Source organism: Neomonachus schauinslandi, chromosome X (assembly GCF_002201575.2).
Source record: "Neomonachus schauinslandi chromosome X, ASM220157v2, whole genome shotgun sequence".
NCBI lineage: Eukaryota > Metazoa > Chordata > Mammalia > Carnivora > Phocidae > Neomonachus > Neomonachus schauinslandi.
Genome location: NC_058419.1, coordinates 17,187,366 through 17,206,230, shown reverse-complemented (window position 1 = coordinate 17,206,230; position 18,865 = coordinate 17,187,366). Strand labels below are relative to the sequence as shown.

Below are 18,865 nucleotides of genomic sequence, written 5' to 3'. Positions count from 1 at the left end.
TTCATCAACTTTCCAGAGGCCTCTGACTTTGAAGAAGGCTTAAGTTATGAGAGCATACGCTATCTTCCCCTCCCATCAAAACAAAAACAAAACCCCTCAAGGTTGTATTTGAAATAATACGTGCATCATTTAAGCATCTTCTCCTACTATACGCCATCTCAACCATCTGGCAGAGCTTGCCAGAAAGAACATACTTTGTTTTTCTACTAATGATTACTTTGATACATGAGGTACTTTAATTGTTTTTCTTGCCTCTCTGATTTTTTTTTTAATCTGGCATTTAGAGAGGGAGAATTATGGTCATCTCGTGGTTTAAAAAAAAAGTTTTCCCAATAAACATTCTTTCCAGAATGTGTACCACAAAACTGTGCTAAACCACTGATTTATCTGATAGGCCACTGTATCTGTTTCAAATATTAATTGCTAGAAAGAGTACTGTTTTTCTAGTCCCCAAGGAATAGGAGTGTGGACAGAAGGCTTTTGGGTTTTCCCCCACCTACTACTCTGTTGGACAGGAACAGACACTTTGGCCTCACTGAATGGGTTTCGTTAGCTACCCGCCAAGGGCGGGGGCATGTGGAAGTAAACACACATACTACATCAAAGCATAGTTCCAGAGCCCATTTTCCCAGCTGGGAAGGTGGGATGGATGCCCAGAATCCATGCTCCAGGCAGAGACTGGTGGCAGGCAACATTTCACCACCCTCTGAGCACCTTTCCAACTACCAGAGCACAGACTCCAGCGTATTTCTAGACCAAGACTACTTCCTACTACGTGGCCAGAAAGGTCTCAGATCCAGGGGAAGGAAAGGCAATGCTGTTTTCAGTACAGTAAACATGAACTTGTTCAGATTAATAGTGTCAGGGGATAGCTGAATAACAACGAAAATAATCCTTTAAACTTTGAAGGCATTTTCATATACATTACCTCTTCTGATCCGTAAAAGCTCTGGCAGGTTGGCAGGCCAGGTGTTATCTTGCACATACGAAAACAAACTCAGACACTAAATTACTTACCAATTTTCACATAGCTAGTGTCAGAACAGGAAATAGAACACATCTTTGATTCATGCCAAAGCTGTTACCAATCAGTAAATAATCAAAGAATATATTGGAAACCAAAGGAAGACATTGATACGTTTGACTGAAGGTGTTTTTAAACCCCCATAAAAAATGTAAACTCAAATAAACAGATCAGTAAATGCAATTTATGTCATATAAAATGGGTTAGCATCCTGAATATATAAAGAGCTCTTACAAAGCAATAAGAAAAGGGCATCTCAATAAGAAACAATGAATAGTTAAATTTTTTTAATGATAAAAGAATATTAATAACAAAACTCACAAAATAAAAAGTACACATGACCATCAAATCTCCCTAGAAACCAAAGAGTACTATTTTTCACCCAAAGTGGGATCACTGTAAAATGGCAAATAGACACTCATATATTGCTAGTGAGTGTGAAAATAGCTACAACTTCATAGAAGTCAAATAGGCAATAAATGTGAGAAACCTTAAAAACTATATTGCCTCTGACCCAGCAATCCCAGTTCCAGGGATTTATCCTGAGCAAATAATTAAGGATGTGCATAAATATTCAGTTACATGAATGTTATTTATCTCACTATGGTTTACTGAAAGTACCCTACATTTCTAACAATAAAGAAGGTTGGATTAATAACATATGAGACTGCCACATGACTAAGTACTATGTGGTCTCTAAATACTATATTTCGATTGTATTATAGAAATATACTACTGACATGGAAAGAAGGCTATATCACATGAAAAAGCTATATAATCCATTTTTGAAAAATATATACATACACCTATATATGTATAATACTGAACCAAAGTATGCAAGATTATATACCAAAATGTTATTAGTAATTATCTTCTGGGAGCTAAAACGTAGGTCATTTTTATTTTCCACTTTTTTGTTCGTGTTTTTCATTTTCCCAATAAACATGTACTGTAGTCCCCCTCCTTATCCTTGGGGATACATTCCAAGATGCTCTGTGGATGCCTGAAACATGGATAGGACAGAACCCTAGATAGACTACGTTTTTCCCTATACGTTTCCCTATACATACATATGTACATACCTATGATAGAGTCTCATTTATAAATTAGGCACAGTAAGAGATTAACAACAATAGCTAATAATAAAATAGAACAATAACAACGATAAACTGTAATAAAAATTATTATGAACGTGGGCTCTCTCTCAAAGCATTTAATTGCCCCGTACTCACCCTTCTTCTTCCCAGGGAGATGTGAGATGATAAGATGCCTACGTGATGAGATGAAGTGAGGTGGATGAGGTAGGCATGGTGACATAGTGTTAGGCTACTACTGTCCTTCTGACAATCTGTCAGAAGGAGAATCATCTGATCCCAGACTAGGGTTTACCTCGGGCAACTGAACCCGTGGAAAGTAAAACTGCAAACTGGGGAGGGGAGACTCTGTGATACTTATTTGTGTAGTCAAAACTTATTTTTTTAAAAAAAGACTATCCTGAAAGAGAATTTGCTTTATTACTTTTAAGTGCCCGCTGTAATCAGGAATGACACATAAGAGCATATTTGGAGAGGCTGACAGGTGTCACAAGTCTCATGAATCTTGGTTACAAAGTGTAAATCCGTGGCCCTGAGCCTTCTTCACAGTGCTCAGTGACGAGCCTAGATCAGACTGGAAGAAAAGACAACCAGCAAGCCAGGGAGTGGTGAGGCCGTAAGCAGAGACAGAAGCTCAGGCATACCATAAGACATTTCATCTCAAAATGGGAAAGCGTCAACCTATTAGCTACACTCTTAAGATCTTATATTTGAGTAGAATTTAGAACCTAAAAATAGGGGCACCTGGGTGGCTCAGTCAGTTAAGCATCCAACTCTTGATTTCGGCTCAGGTCATGACGTCAGGATCTCGAGATCAAGCCCCACATCAGGCTTCGTGCTGGGCATGGAGCCTGCTTGAGATTCTCTCTCCTTCTCCCTCTGCCCCTCCCCCCATGCCCAGCTTGCTCTCTGTCTCTCTAAAAAAAATAAAAATAAATAAAACCTGAAAATAAATGCTGCAGGCAACAAGTTGTATTTTTTTTTTCTATTTGGTCATAGTGGTACTTGCTGCAGAGGAAGCAGAAGAGTTGGAAATCTGTTTCTATTAATACTACTTCTTTTAATTATGTATATGTGTAGATGCATGCGTGCACGTGTGTGTGTGTGTTTTCAAACATTTACTCACCTAGGGTGAGTAATTTATAATATCTCGCCTGGGGATATAGCAGTGAGGTAGAATACACATAAGCCCTACCCTCAGAGAGATCATTCTCCAGTAAAGGAGACTCATGTTAACAAAACATCCATACATGTATCACTATGAACTTGGTAAGTAGTAGAAAGGAAAAACACGGGATCCCAGGAGAGGGAATACAGTGGAACCTGGTCTAATCCAATGTTTACATTTCAGTTAATCTGGTCCAGTACTAATGCTAAAGAACTTCAACCATAGGAGGAAGCATCATAAACATCCTGGTTCATTTTATCATTTTTGTTCTCCTTCCTCTCCTAAAGCAACCCAATGAAATCAGAGTCTGCCATTGCTAGTTAGATCTCAAGGTTACGTTAACTCATTCAGACCACTAGGGGACCATTTAGACAGTGCATACTATTTAGTCTTCAATACACACACACACACACACACACACACACACGGAGAAAGGAAGAAAACACATTTTTTCTGAGTGATAGGATTAGAAGTGGGTATACTGGAACTTTTTTATATGACTCATAATTACATGAAAGCATAGAAAAGCATTTTTTTTTAAATATATGTGCCAGATATGTGACAGTCAGTACTGCAGGGCAAGATATTCTACTCCATCTACAATGATGCTGACAAACATACAACCGGGAATAACAGAAACAATGGCTGCCCTGCATTGGATTCCTACAGACCCGCACAGGGCTGAGCTCTTCACAACCCTCCTCTGAATTAACCCTGCTTAATTAATGGCTCGGAGACAAGTGACTTGCTCTCGGTCACAAAGAGAGGACCTAGCAGAGCTGGGACTCAGACTCCCGTCCCCCAGAAGCCTGAGCACACGTCTGTCACACTCTGCCCCTCTCTGCATGTCTCCTAGGCATCTTGCTCTTTCGAGAGGGAAGGCTGCGATGCTACGAGCCTAGCCAGGGAGGCCAGCAAGACTGGTATCTGGTAGGCAATTAATAATGTTCCAATTTTAATTTAATTTAGAAATAAGATGTGCACTGATTTACCTAACTCCCTCACCTGCCCTTCTCTTTGATCAAGAGCCATGTCTATCTGGGGAATTCATACAGGCAATCTCCTCCAAGAACCTCTACCCTTTAGTCAGAATTAATCTTCTCCAACCTCACACTCCCATACAGAGGCGGATTTCGTGGGAAGCTATTGAAACCTAAGCTGCAGGGACCCACGCTTGTGATCCTCCACCTGGAAGAGCCACGGGCATTTTGTAGTTTTTATTTTGTCTTCTTTTTCTTAAAGAGGGCCCCCAGATTGTATAAGCTTTGGGCCCCACAAAACCTAAATCTACCCTTACTCCCCACAGAAGACTGCTAAACGTTTCTTACAGCATTTCTCTTGGGATGCCTTGTACCCGAGTTATTCATGTATAAAAGTCTTGGTTTCTAGAAGTTGAAGGTAAGCAGGAAGTGCTTTTTATCTTTGAATCCCCCACAATGCCTGCCTCCAGACATGCTAGGTTCCTGCTCAGCGAATGTTTTTTAATTCAATACAACAGAAGTCCCTTGCAAGAAAGCAAGCTAGAATTGGGGAGGTCGCCCATGACCGTGAAACAAAATACAGAGAGGCAGCATATAATAATATGCTGGTTAAGGGCCCCGGCTCTGGAGCTGGCCTTCCCAGGTTCAGTTCCTGCCTCTGCCATTTGTTGGTAAAATGAGGCTAATCATAGTGTCAACCTCAGAGGGTTGCCGTGAGGTTTTAGTGAGATGATACTAATAACACTTTCGAAGAGGAGACTTTCCATTTGTCTCCCACCAACTCAGCACATGTTGGGAGCGGAGGCTTGATTCTCGGCCCAAGCCCTCAGCTTCCTCTTCTCCACAGCCACCCCACCCAGACTCACTCAAACCCCACCCACATGACCCCAGAGCCTGCCCTCTTAATCATCACACTCTGTAGCTGGCCTGGGAGCCAGAGGAGGAGTCCAAAGGCATGGCACTTAGTTCTGCCCTTGCTGGTAGTCTAGGTGTGAGCTGATGGAGCCTGGAACTCAAATCGGAGACCAGGCCAACGGGCAGCAGTATGCACTCGGTGAGACCACTGAGACCCAGAGAGGGCAGAGAGGAATGGGGCGGAGGGAGACGATGTGAGGGAATGGGAAGGGACAAACACGACCTGGTGGCTGACTGGAAGCCAGGATGAGGAAAAAAAAAAAGGAGGGGTACGGGGGTGCACCTCAGCCCCTGGAAGCTTCCCACAGTCCACAGAGGGAAAGTTGTTTTTAATTTCTACGTTACCGCTTCCAGCTTAAAGGAAAATCGTTTCTGCCTCCACTCTACTGACAGGAGAATTCAAATCTCTCAAACATATGCTTCATTACTCCGATATCAGGTACCGCAACTCAGCGAGACAGAAAGAGGAGGAGGAAACATATGTTTTCAGAAAGTAAACAAATCCCGGTGGGGGTAAGGAAGGGGTAATCACTCGAGGCAAAAGTGGTATTTTTCCTGGAAGCTTCTAGAGGGCAGGGACAATGTCCTTTAATTTGCTTCGTTGGGCCCACTAGTGAAAAGGTGGGCAGGAGCATGGCAGCCAGAGGGGGTGTGTTCAGAACCCTGTTGAATTGAGGGACCGGGGCTGGGGTAAAGAGTTAATCTGTATAATCTCCTCACCTCATGTTGGCCCCAGAACAGTCTCCACCCGCACACTGAATCATTTTTCTAAGCTCTTTTTATTAAACAGTTTTCAGCCTAATGACTGACTTTTCTAAATCAATAAGAGGGCACAATAAAGGTTTACAACTCCCCCAGCCTCTGGCTCTGCGAAAGCCACAGAATTTTGAAACTGACTTGAATCCAAAAGTTCTAAGTTTAAGACTAAAACGACTTTAAACACCCAGTTTCCAATCGTTTTTCCAATAGCACTAATAATTAAAGAATTGCATTTTTTTAAAAACTTTGTAACCAAAATATCTCTTTGAGTCAGCGCCATAAAAGTACACTAATTAAAGCCAGCATCTTCTGGGCTCTGATGAGAAATTCACCCTTTTATAATGGGATTACTAGAGCTTTGCTGTACAGATGAGTGGTTTGATTAATAATTTACATTTTTGAGGATATATCACCTTGCTCATGGTCATGGCTTGCGTTCCTAAAATTCTTCTATCCAGCTTAATATTACTACATTTAGCCCTGGCAAATGAATTAAGTTCTGATTAGACATCAACGTAATTATTCTCTCCCGTACGTTATTTTCAAAGAAGAAAGGGTTGTAACAGGATGACCCGTGGTCGGAGTCAGGGACTCAGTGGGGCTTGGCCCCCACGGAGCTGGAGCGTGAGCAGGAGAACTGTCAGACTAGTCAAGGGGAAAAATTGTGAAATGGAGAAAAATTGCTCAGTGCTCACTTAAAACCCCCACAACATTATAAAAACTAAATTAACAAATGATTGAATCTCAAAAACATGTTTATCAACATTCGAGCAATTATTTAGTCACATATTAACTGTGAAGGAAAAAAGCTTTGCTTGAATAATGTCCCTAAACAGTTATTTCAAGCAGAAATGACTGGAGAAATTGCTCCTAGCTGATGGAAAAGGGTGTTCTAACCAAGGTCAATTTTCTTTAGGGGGAGTGGGAGAGACAGGAATCTGACAGAAAAAAAAAAAAAGTGTAAGAACTGCCAAGAGCAGATGGAAATGGGAAGCAAGGGACTGGGGAGACAGCAGCACAGAAACATGGTCCCCGCCCCACCCCACTGCCCCCCGCCATGTGGAAATGTCTTTTTCGTCTCCTCCATAGAAAGCAGGTAGAAGAAACCTTCCAACACTGCCAGGATTTCGTGGGCCAGACAATGCAATTAAAATACGGCCTGAAAAAATGATGTATGGCCTGAACACGACAAACCCTTCCCACTCGCGCCGCTTGTTTGTGTGTAAAATATACCAGAGAGGGGCCAGAAGAGAAGCTTCGGGAAGCTGGAAAAAAAGGACTGCTCCTGGCAGTATTGACATTTCGAACAGCACAGTTTCGCATCTAAGAAGGTACAAAAGAAACCCCCTTTTCAAAGGCTACTTTACCTAAGTGCTCTCTCATCTGTGCCCGGAAGCGGTTTGAATATCACCTGTAGGGGGCAAAAGTGGGTGAAGTACATCGTGACCTCCGGCTTTATCGAGGCTCCCGTCTGTAATGGTAATGCGCCATGGGTCTGGCACCGCCCGGGGTAAAGCAGGCCACATAAGTGAGCTGTCTAGATAATAATGCTTGAATACAGTGCTTTACAGTCTTCAAGACACTTTCATATACATTACCTTGACCCTATGGGGGGAAGCAGGACTGTAATTATTACCCCCATTCTGTAGATCGCAAAACTGAGGCTAATGGAGTCTAAATAACCACCTAAAGTCATGAAGCTTACCAATACCGAACTAGAATTAGAACTTAGATGTTCTGACTCCAAGCCGCGTGTTTCTTTCATTGCCTTTCAGACACCAACCCCCAAATATTTTTTAGCCACTTCAAATGAAAATGTGAAGGAAAAGAAAAACGGTGCAAGTAATTTGACCCTTCTTTATTGATTCACAACCATCACTATGGACACCGGCTGTTGGACCTCCTATAATATAGGGGCTCCTGAGGCACGTAGGACGCCCCCCTCTACGGAATGCCCTCTGGACTGCCCCATTCAGTGAGCCCCTGAGTCTACTTCTCTGTCTTCCACCCTTCCTGGCACTCATAACTTCTTGCTGCTCATAGGTACCTCCCTCTGGCATTCTTCCATAACCTTTCCACCTAACTCCTTATCTACCACTGGCTAGAAAACTAGAAAATCCAGCCCGTCAAAAGACCACGCATAAATTTAGAACAGCAGTAGGCACAGAACGAGGACCCCAGAAGCTCTCAACTACCTCAGCAGGAGCTCCATGCATTTCGGGAGCACAGGGATGTCTTCTGCTTAACCCCTCTGTTTCTCCCCTCTGAAGAAGCCAGTTCAAGTTGCGGGTTAGGCAACTTCCAGAAAAGCTGAAGTGTGTTCTCCCTCAAAGTCAGTGGCACCGTGGGGAAGACTGGAATCATCCACAATACAGAAAAAATTCCTAGGCATACCCCCCAAATACTCCCTGATAGGACACGTCTGAAAGTTAGAATGACATTCTGCAAGGAAAACAAAGCTCTGGGCTTGAAGGTGTAGAGGTGGTGGAGAGAGGATGAAACATTCAGAATTCGATGGCGGTTTTCGTCTCAAGGACCACAGATCCTACAACTTCCTAATTTTGCTTCATCTCAAGCACACCAAGAACAAGGACAACCATGTCACATGATGGCTTGGAAGAAGCTGGGGCATCGATATGAGTTTCCTCATCTGTAAAATGGAGATAAATCCTATGAGAGAATTATGTAAGAGTAAGCATCATGTAGGAGGCACTTAATAAATTGCCATTAGTATTACTATCATCATAATTATTATTAGGTAGGGGAGAAGAAAAAGAGAAAAAGTCTTTTAGTGGAGTTTTTCAAAAAGAATTAATTAAGCAGAAACAAAAAACGATTGTGCTGCCCCATTTTACTAAGCACATCCAAGTAAATTAAATTTAGGAAACGAGGCAATGCAAAGATTGAAAATAAAGCACAACTTTTTTTTTTTTTTAATGCTTCAATCATTATCAAAACAACATTAGCGAGAGAGAGCTCCAACCACTGTAGCAAAGGGCCCCAGGCTCATTTATGAGGGCAAAGGCTTCTTGCAAACGAAGACATAAAATCCAAATCGAGGCAGTAAGGATTGCTCGTTGAACTGTGCACATATTTGCAGAAAGCATTCACAGCTTAAATACCCCCAGCGTGGACGAGTGAAGAAATCCTAAAGAGAGTGTGGATACAGGCCAATATCAAGATGAGCTTTCTTCAACTTCATGTGGTGGAGAAAATAGCTTGCGTCAAATTTCATAGGAGTGAAGTACTGGAGCACGGATTTGGTCTACCAGAATCTTGGGGAGGGAGTGCATTTTAAGGAAGAAACAACTGTGCCCTCCCAATCTCAGCTCGTCAGAATAATGAGTAATTATAAGGGGGGGAAAGTGGCTGCTCTCTTTTTCTTAGCAATCAATAATACGTCAGCTTGCAGCGGTCCCTGGTTTGAGTCTTGTCCCTCCCAATGTTTGTTACAGAAAGAATTCGGGGGCGATGTTTCTACAAACATGGCATAATTGCCTTGAGGTCTGGGACCATGGTTTCTTTTTTCTTATGGGGTTTATTTGTTCTAAATGTGAAGCAGGGAAAGAATAAGTGAATGAAACAAGGCACCAGCAGCGAGTTCAGACATCACTGAGTTGTCTCCATGTTCCTTTGCCAGACTTGCCCTCCTATGTTCACAACTGGAGAAATAATACATATTTGTGTGTGTACATGTGTGTGGGCGAGAAAAAGAGAGAGAGAGAGAGAAGATACTAGTAGGGGCTACCCCCACCCCCACTTTCCAGCCTCCGCTCACATGACTAGTGTTCAACCTCCACGCTAAAGCCAATCAAAATCTGGTCAGGACTTCCTTTCTCTCCTCGTCTGTGCTACTCCAGGCCTAGAAAACACAATATACAAAATGCAGGACTGGGCAGAGACGGGAAGGCTGACACCCCATGCCCTCAGAAGGGCAGCCATGTCCGCTACTCTGCATGCTGGACTGTGAGCGCACTCGCTCTCCCGCCCGCCATCAGATAACATCAATGGGCCGGGTCATTCTGAGAATGAAACAAATCACAAACGCTCCATTCTGAAAAGCACCTGGACACCCCCGAAGAGTAAGTTTCAGCTCTCTGCTTCAACCCAATTCTCATGTCCCATCACTTCTTACCACCCCACTTTCAGCCAGCAGATCAGCTCCAAAACTAATCTAAGAAGTACACGAATGGTACATGAATTTTTAAAATCAGCTTAAATTATTCATTCGATTGCCAAATTGTTAGTCTCAACAAACTCTTCACAAGAGTCTGACCGCATAAATAAGTGAACAAATACGTCGCACTTCTGTACTGTATTTCATATAATCAACCCAACATCCCCTGAGGCTTTGACCCACAAAACTATTATGAATGTATGCTTTATTAGCTAATTTTAATAATCTTCTTAGCTAATTCTAAGATTTTCCTTGTAATACACAAAATAAGCTATAATCAACCTACCTTAAAATTCAAAGAGGTCAATCCTTATCAAGGTGCCATAAACCTACAAATTTGGAACATCAAGTCATCAGAAGCGTTATTTTTCTATCTGACCCCAATTCTCTGTAGAGCAAGAAAAAGGTAGCTGGTGTCCCATGCCTCAGGAAAGATAGAAACAAGCCCCAATAACTGTAATTAATTTCCCGTCCCAGGAGGCAGCATATCGAGGTAGTTAAAAAAAGACTCTAAGAGCCTGGCCCGCCTGGCTTCAAATCCTGCTTTCACCATTTATTCATTATGTGGCCTTGAGCAAGTTACTTAACCATTCTGTGCCTTGGCTTTTCATCCGTTAAATGGGGATGCTGATAATAAGACTTACTTCGTAGGGTTATTGTGAAGATTAAAAGAATGAATACATATAGAGCACTTTATCACCGTCATTCCTAGCTGGGTCTTTGAGTCGAGGGAGGTACTCTCCATCCTGCTGGGACAGTCCTGCAAGTTAGTGAGGAGAAATGGAATTTCTGACCCATTCTGGCAAATGCCACAACAGCTCTTTTTACAGTCACACACAGGTGTAGTAAGGACGGAGACTCAGAAAGAAAGAAGGGGTAACCACTCACGCAAATGAGAAAACGTAGGGCTGTCGAGTCAAGCTCCTGATCTCTCTGGAAATGGTCCCCGCGGTCAGAAGGAGTTAGGGCGTGCTCCACAAGCATCTAACCCACGCCTGGAGAAAACTGGTATTTAAGCAACCTCTTTTGTTTTTTTTTTAAACCAGTCTTCAGGGCTTGTTGAGAGAAGATATCATTTACCCTTTCTGTAGGGATTTGCAGCCTCCACGCACAGGTAAACAGAATGTCCTTGGACAATGACTTTGGACAATGTCCACCTCTCCAAAGAGTGAAACACAGCGTCTCTAAAAACTGTGTTGTTCCTTAAACAGAAGCTCTCACTGGGAGGTTTCTCTGTCAAGCATTAATGCTGGCATGGTAATTTATAAATTATACTTAGCATCTGAAAGCCCGGCGCCCAGAGAATGATGCCGTAGGGCGGCACATCTAAAATGATCCTCAGCACTCACCTTGGAAAACTGCGGCATTCTGGATGATCAAGAACTTGAGCTCCATACTTGCAGACTGAAGCAGTTGTTCCATGTTCAACCGTGCTGTCAGTTGGTATTTTTCTTCCATCTTTCTGGAGCAGCATGTTGGGCCCTTGGGGAGACATACTTGCAGATCTGATCCTGAAACAAACAAGTTTTTCATGTTTCAGTAAGCAGAATGTCACAACACACACACACACACACACACACACACACATAAATGAAGCGAACAAGGCAAGACAATGCATTTTTTAAAAAATACAGTAAAATCTTGATTATTCAAAATTAGTGTTTATCTTAACTAATCCCTGCTTTCTCCCAATTATCTTTATGACTGATTCTTTTTGAATAACCATTAGAATTAATTGCCTAGGTTTGACTCATAAATTCTGCACAAACTAATTTATAGCACCAAGTATACGTCATTGAACACCGATATTTAATTTGTCCGTTAAAAGATTAATCTTCACTCCTACAATTTATTTTTCTTGATTATAATTTATGAATGAGAGCACAACCAAGAGGCAATTTTCAAAATTCCGGTTATGATTTCCTAATGAAATGTATGTCTGCCAACCCAATGTGGCTTTTTGGGATAAATGGTTAAAACACCAATATCATATCAAAGCTTTGCTGTTGTTGTTAACTAAAGGTCTGGGGTAAGATTCACAGAGGAAACAACCAGAGGACAATATTAACATTCAGACAATCGCCAAAATCCCTTACAACTACAACATTCTAGCACTATTCAAATGCCGACCTCTGAACTCCTGAGCTACTTCCTTGCCACCTCGCTTATGATGCACAGTGCCTTTTCATTTTTGCAGCTCCATAAAAAGTTGCCAAATGAAGAATCTCCTCGCTTATTCCAAAATTAGGGAATCAGAACCCCTCATCAGTCCTCATCCAATGTGACCTTTTATAGCATCCCTCGCAGTCGACTAATCTCTCCTTCTTAAAAGGCTCTCCTCCTCCCTTGTTTTAGTGAACCTACCCCCAACACACACACACACACACACACACATGCGTGCACACACACGCCTACTGCTACAACCACTCTTATCTGCCTTTCTGTGCTTCCTCTTCTTCTGCCTGTCACTTTAATGTCATTGACCGTCCCCCGCGTTCTACATCTCTCCCCACCCATGATCTCATCTATACCCACATGACTGCTGAACTCCCTAACACAGCCCTCACCTCTCTCCTGAGCTCCAAAACCACATCTGCAACCACTCCATGGGCATCTCAAATTGAGCATACCCCAAACTGAACTCAATGTATCACACACACACACACACACACACACACAGTTCCATCTTTTGTGTTCTATATCTCAGTTAATAATGATCATCTGCCAAGTTTCCCAATGACTGAAACCTTTGTCGTGCTCAGCTCTTCACTGGTGACACAAGGCATTTCTGCACCTGTGGATGTCATCAGCATATGAATAAAAAGTGAAGCCAGGGGAGTAGATGAGAGCCATTCAACAAAAATTTTATTGGGCACCTACCATGTGCCAAGCACCATGGATACAGCAGATATATACAGGCACACATATCTAGTTTGTATATATGTTGTGTATATGTATAGTTTGTGTATATATATGGTGTGTGTGTGTGTATATATAGGTAAGAAACTATACACATACACACAAACACACACACATAGTCAAGTAGTGATAAGTAGTACAGAGAAAATAGAACTAAGTAAGGAAGGGAAAACAAACTGTGGTATATACATACAGTGGATTACTACTCAGCCATACAAAGGAATAAATTCTTGATCCGTGCTACCACAGGGATGAACCCCCAAAAACATTATGCTAAGCAACAGAAGCCACATAAAAAAATTACATACTCTATGGTTCCATTTATATAAAAGTCTACCAAATGAAAATTAACCTATAGTGACAGAAAGCAGTTCAGTGGTTGTTGGGGAGGGGACATGGGGCAGGGAGGGGGCGGGAGTGAGGAAATTTGTCAGAGTGATGGATATTTTCATAATTTTGGTTGCAGTGATTGTTTCATGGCTGTACACATGTGTCAAAATTATTAAATTATACCCCTAAAATATGTACTTTATTGTATGTTAATTATACCTCAATAAAGCTGTTAATTTTTTTAATGTTTAAAAACCAAAGTCAGGGAGATAGGGTAGGTGGTGGTGGCAGCAACAATTCTATTTATATAGGGTAGTCAGGGAAGGCTTCTTCCATCAGGTAACATCTGAGGAGAGACGAAGGAAATGAGGGGGAGTCCCATGATTTTATATCCTCCACCGATACTAGCAAATATTAGGGCTCAGTGATTATTAAGTCCAGTCTCCCTTCTCTTCTGCAACTCCCACTGTACTCAGACTCTCCCTCCAACCAGCATCTGTTGAGATCCTTCTGCAGGGGCCATGAACACGCGCATCTCAGATCTCCTACTGTGCTGCGTGTAACTGACGAATGGCCCCAACTGCCGTGCTCTGAACTCACCACCGTGTTGTACCCGAGCCACAATCCCCAGGGGCTGCCCCAGCCGATGACGGAGCACAACAAAGATGCTAAGGTCTGTGAGACACAGGACTTTGCTGACAGGGATTTGGGCTCAAGGACTCCCCGTTGACCTTGACAAAACTTTCTTAAAACTGTACTGCTGTCAAAGATTCTTCCTACTCTACCTTCCTTCTTTCCCTCCCTCCTCCGCCACAGGGTCAGACCTGTGCCACAGTGTGAGGGTTCTTCCAGCATCCTTCAGCTCCCTGCTCATTTTCCTTCACAAAGGTTTTCCTTAGACATCTAGTGCCATACTGGCATCTTCTTCTATGTGCCAAGCACTGTGCTACATGGTGGAGGTACCACCTCGAACAAGACAGACGTGGTCCTTACCCCAAAGAGTTCACTATCTAAAGGGGTTAACAGAGACAAATACCTAAGGCATAGGAAATGAGTGCAAAAAAGCAACATAGTTAGCCAGGATGACAAAACATGTATATGGGGTAGAGGGAAGACTCCCCCAAGTCCTGTAAGGTCTTTGGCAAAGTAAGGTTCTGTAATAAACATCAAATCTTACTGAAGGAAAGCAGAAGCAGACATTTTAGACAGCTTTGTAACAACTGAGGTTTTAAAAAATAGGGGGCAGGGTGTGCAGTGAGAGACTGGTTAGTCCTAAGTGACCAGAAAATTTATCTTTATCACATCTTATTTCCCTAGGAATTCCAGTTAATCATGACCTTAATGTATGTGTCCAAGTTTTATTTTCTTAATTTAGGAATGAAATGCATCAAGTGTTGCCTCACTTGACATCACTGTTGGGAGTCCAGGGTATGGACTTCGAGCTCTCCCCTTCCCCTTCCTCAAGGGAGCTGACAAAAGTCGTCAACGGAGAGCACAGATAATACATATTATCAAACCAAATCCAGCACTGCAATTTATAGCACTGGATGGAAAGGTGATATTTAAAGTGTCAAAATACAATTTGGGGTCTGGAGACACAGAGTTCAGATTTATCTCCTATAAATGTCAATCTCATAGACAAGCCTTAAACCAATTTTAAATACGGTCTAAGCTTAAAGGCTTTATGATTATCTTCTGAAAAAAGAAAACAGAGCTAGTTCCAGCTCGCTGTGTTCTTTCTACATGAGGTTACAAAATGTAATGCTATTCTAGGAGTAGAAACTGATGCGGTTTACTGGACCACGAAGGGAAAGAGTCCCCTTCGGGAAGAGTGGCTAATCTAGATTTAAACAAGGTTGGTTGGGACATACGCATAGATAGGAAAATCCCATACTTGCCATATACCAAGTTCCTGTCCGTTTGGCAATGTTTCATCTACTTTCTTGGTAAACTGATGCCTAAGTCATGTGTGTTTAAAATATCTGTATTTGAATACATTCATAAAATTAAATGTTCTAAATAAAATTCTTTGTGTTCTAAATTTCCACTGGTGAGGACTTCCAGTTTTCGGGAATAGTAGGGTTTATTTGGCAGGGTAGCTGTTGATAATGTTCCTATTGCCACCAGCTCTAGCTAGTGGGAATCATAAAATAGCGGGGCTCAGATCTTTCCTCTGTGCGGTACTATGAGTTGTTGGGTCTTAGAAGGTAACAAACCACTCAGTGTACCTGCAGAAACCCAGGACCACCTCTTTGAATCACCATGACATCAGTTTGGTTCGCCTTTGATACGATAACTCATAAAGTAACTTAGAGCTTGCATAGTGTGGCCTCTTCCCTGGCTTGGTCAAGTCTTATCATTGTAAAAACTCCCACTACCTCAAGAATTCGTTGAGCCAAACATCTTGAACAGAACAAAATGTCAAGTGAGAATTTGGGGGGAAAGATGTCAGACGTCATGAAGAAAGATGTAGGTTATATCCAGATATAAGAAATGTACATATATCCTATGTACCTATCCTCCCTCCCAGTTAAAAGTACCTGATCAATCAATAAACCAGGACAACTGATCTGGGTGCTAAGAGTTAGCTATATATTTGAGGAAATAAAAACATCTATAAGCTGATACGAATTCAGAATTTCCAAGCCAGGAAGGAGAGGAATATACACCAAAGGGAAAAACATTTTAAGTAAATTTCATATAACTCACAGGCCAGCTTAAAATAAGCTCCAGCACAAGAGAACATAAGGAACAAAGTGGGCCAGGAGAACTAGACATGCCTAAATGAAATGACAATAATGAAATAGAACCATTTCAGTGCAGGAACAGACGCATGAAAGAAACAAAGCAGAACCAAAAGAAGTAGAGAAAGAATTTAGAGAGGAATCCTCATCAACGAAACAAAGAATTACTCTGGAAACCAAATCTCAAGTGAGATGAATTAAAAGTAACCAAGGGCAAATAACTAAGGAGGTACACCCAGAACTGGTACATACTTGTATGAATGAAAGCAGAAAGGCCAATTCAAAAAATCAGATGCAACCTATAAAAGACATAATAAATAGCAAAGCATTCTTTAAGAATGTCAGGAACAAAAGAAGGTTAAGGGAAAATAACTCCTTTATTAGATGGAAAGGAAAAGTAATCCTTGACCACACTCACCAGAGAGGTGCTTATTTTTTATGTAAAAATGGAATTCGGCTGGGAAATGCGACTAGAGACAAGCAATATATCCTGGGCTGGAGATGAGGAGAAGGCTCAGCAACTGACTATTCAAATGAGCCAGAAAGGTTCAAGTCTTTGGAGCTTAATAACTTTGCATTCCCAGATGCTTAAAAAAAAAAAATTAACTGAAGTCATTACAGGGCTGCTAGCTCCCATTTATTTTGGAGGATTAAAAAGTACCTTCATACTATAATCTCCTCTCCTAGATTTTCCGTTCCTGAAGAGCAGAGAATGACACCCATCTCCTTGGGATGCCCTGTCAATCCCATTCAGCCCTGCGCATATAATGTTGAATTAATGAGGGCCTCAGATCGAGAACACGGGTAAAAAAAACTTTGTGTCTCTCTGATCTAAAATGAGGGAGTGGAGGCAGATGACCCCAAAAATTTTACATCTGTGTGCTTAACTTTGATCTTGGAAAAATACTTTTAAATACCACAAAAATCAATTTCCAAACATCTTGAAGATACACAAATAGATGTTTCACTTGAAGGGACTATAAAGTAATTTATTTCTGATTATTTTGAGGCAATGTCTTCCTTGCACACTGGGTCCGCTTCTGGGTCCGACAACTAAAAAGGGATATTTGGGTTATGGCAGCTTTCCTCTGGAGGATTCTTGCCACGTGTACCCAAGCTGGGCACCCTTACCAGTTACTTCCCCTCCCAGAGGCTAGGCCACAGGTGGACCACAGGAGGCTGTTTCCTGATGTGTACTCCTGCGTCAGGGGATGTCTCAGCCTTGGCTACCTGTGGCTTTGCTTTCTTGACCTCCGTCCTTTGGGCCCGGTTCTTGCTCTTTTTTGGCTCCATTCAAGAACTTGCAGTCATAGGCTCCCACATTCACTCGGAGACCCCATTTCAGGCCTGAGCCCTGCCCCTAATTGGAAGAGTGGACAGTGAACAATGTGCTGTAGGTCTGTCTAAATACATCTGTTCTATTGGATTTTATTCCAAATCAGCAAGTATCAATGGCCTGGAGGTCAGCATCATGGCAGGCACTATGGGCGAGAAAGAGCAAACGCAGTGTGGCCCCCTTGTCAAGTTGATTATAATGTAGTCCCACCCCACCATTGGCTAGCCGCGCAAGCGAGGATAGGTCATTTAAATCCCACATGCCTTTCTGTCCCTATTTCTAAAAGGGGATTATCAATAGCATTTACCTTACAGAGTCGTTGCAAGGATTGAGTGAGATGATGTGGGTAAAGCTCTTAGCCTTCTTGGCACAGTACGTGTTAAGCAACATTAAAATAAACAAATACAAAACTCACACAAAGAGACCAGACTTTCACACAAAAATAGCTAGAGAACAGTAAAAGTTGGTATGTGGTCATGCAGTATCTTTTCTGAGGTGATGGAAAGAGTCTCTATTTTCACTGGGGACAGGGGGGGTTCATGGGTGTGTACATGTGTAAAAACTCATTAAATTCTTCACTCAGCCCAGGTGTATTTTATTGTTTGTAAATTATCTCAATCAAGTTGATTTTTAAAATACATCCTACGGACAACATTTGCTAGATAAATAAGTGCTCACCAGAGGCTCTTGGGGCCAAACGAAACTTCCAGTGGAGAGGTGGGACTTGAGCTAGATGGGAAGGATTTGGAGAGGCCAAGGGGTACGATGGGTTTGGCAGCAGCAGAGTACTAGGGCAAGACTAACCTGCCTGCTGGTATCTGGGGCACAGCTAGCTTCTCAGGGCAGAATGGGAGTGTGCAGAGAAACCTGTGAGCTTGGCGCCATAGGCAGTAAAGGTCCGCTGTTGGTTCTCGAACAAAAGCATAACGCGAAGAGGAGTGCTGCATAGGAGGATGAGTCTTACAGCCTGAAACTGGGAATGGACTAAACAACCCCTCAAGGTCACTTCCAGCCTGCCAGTTCTCTAATTACCTTTATTGTGTTCTATACGTTGGTTATTTTACTCCACTGCAATTTTACTAATGACTATAAATTGTCAAAAATCCCATTAAAAAAACACAATAAAGAACATAAGAAATATTAATGTACACCTTGCTCCGTATACTTTCCTAAGAGCAGATAAAACATATTCAAACAACAACAGAAGAGGGGGAATTGTCAGGGCTCAGTAACAATGAAAATTGAAATCTTTTCCCTATATACATATATATATACATGATGATTTGACACATTTCTTTGCCAAGGTCTGCTTTATGAATGGCAGATTGTTTTTTTTGCTAACAAAGGTACATTGTGCTAAAAAAATAATGATGTAATATCATCATTAAAGAAATATTAAGCAGAAGAATGAATGATATC

General features: G+C 42.0%; 1 protein-coding gene across 3 annotated transcripts in view; it reads right to left on the bottom strand.

The window, feature by feature from the left end:
- Positions 1 to 18,865, bottom strand: part of GPC3 (glypican 3) — a 407,184-nt gene that overhangs the window by 364,395 nt on the left and 23,924 nt on the right. Inside the window, exon 2 of one of the 3 annotated variants that reach the window (XM_021684303.1) lies at positions 11,467 to 11,628. The exons of 1 other annotated variant lie outside the window; for it this stretch is intronic. In XM_021684303.1, coding sequence (XP_021539978.1) covers positions 11,467 to 11,628 — 162 coding nt within the window. The remainder of the gene's footprint in view (positions 1 to 11,466; positions 11,629 to 18,865) is intronic. One more of the 3 variants, XM_044911673.1, reaches the window with a different exon arrangement.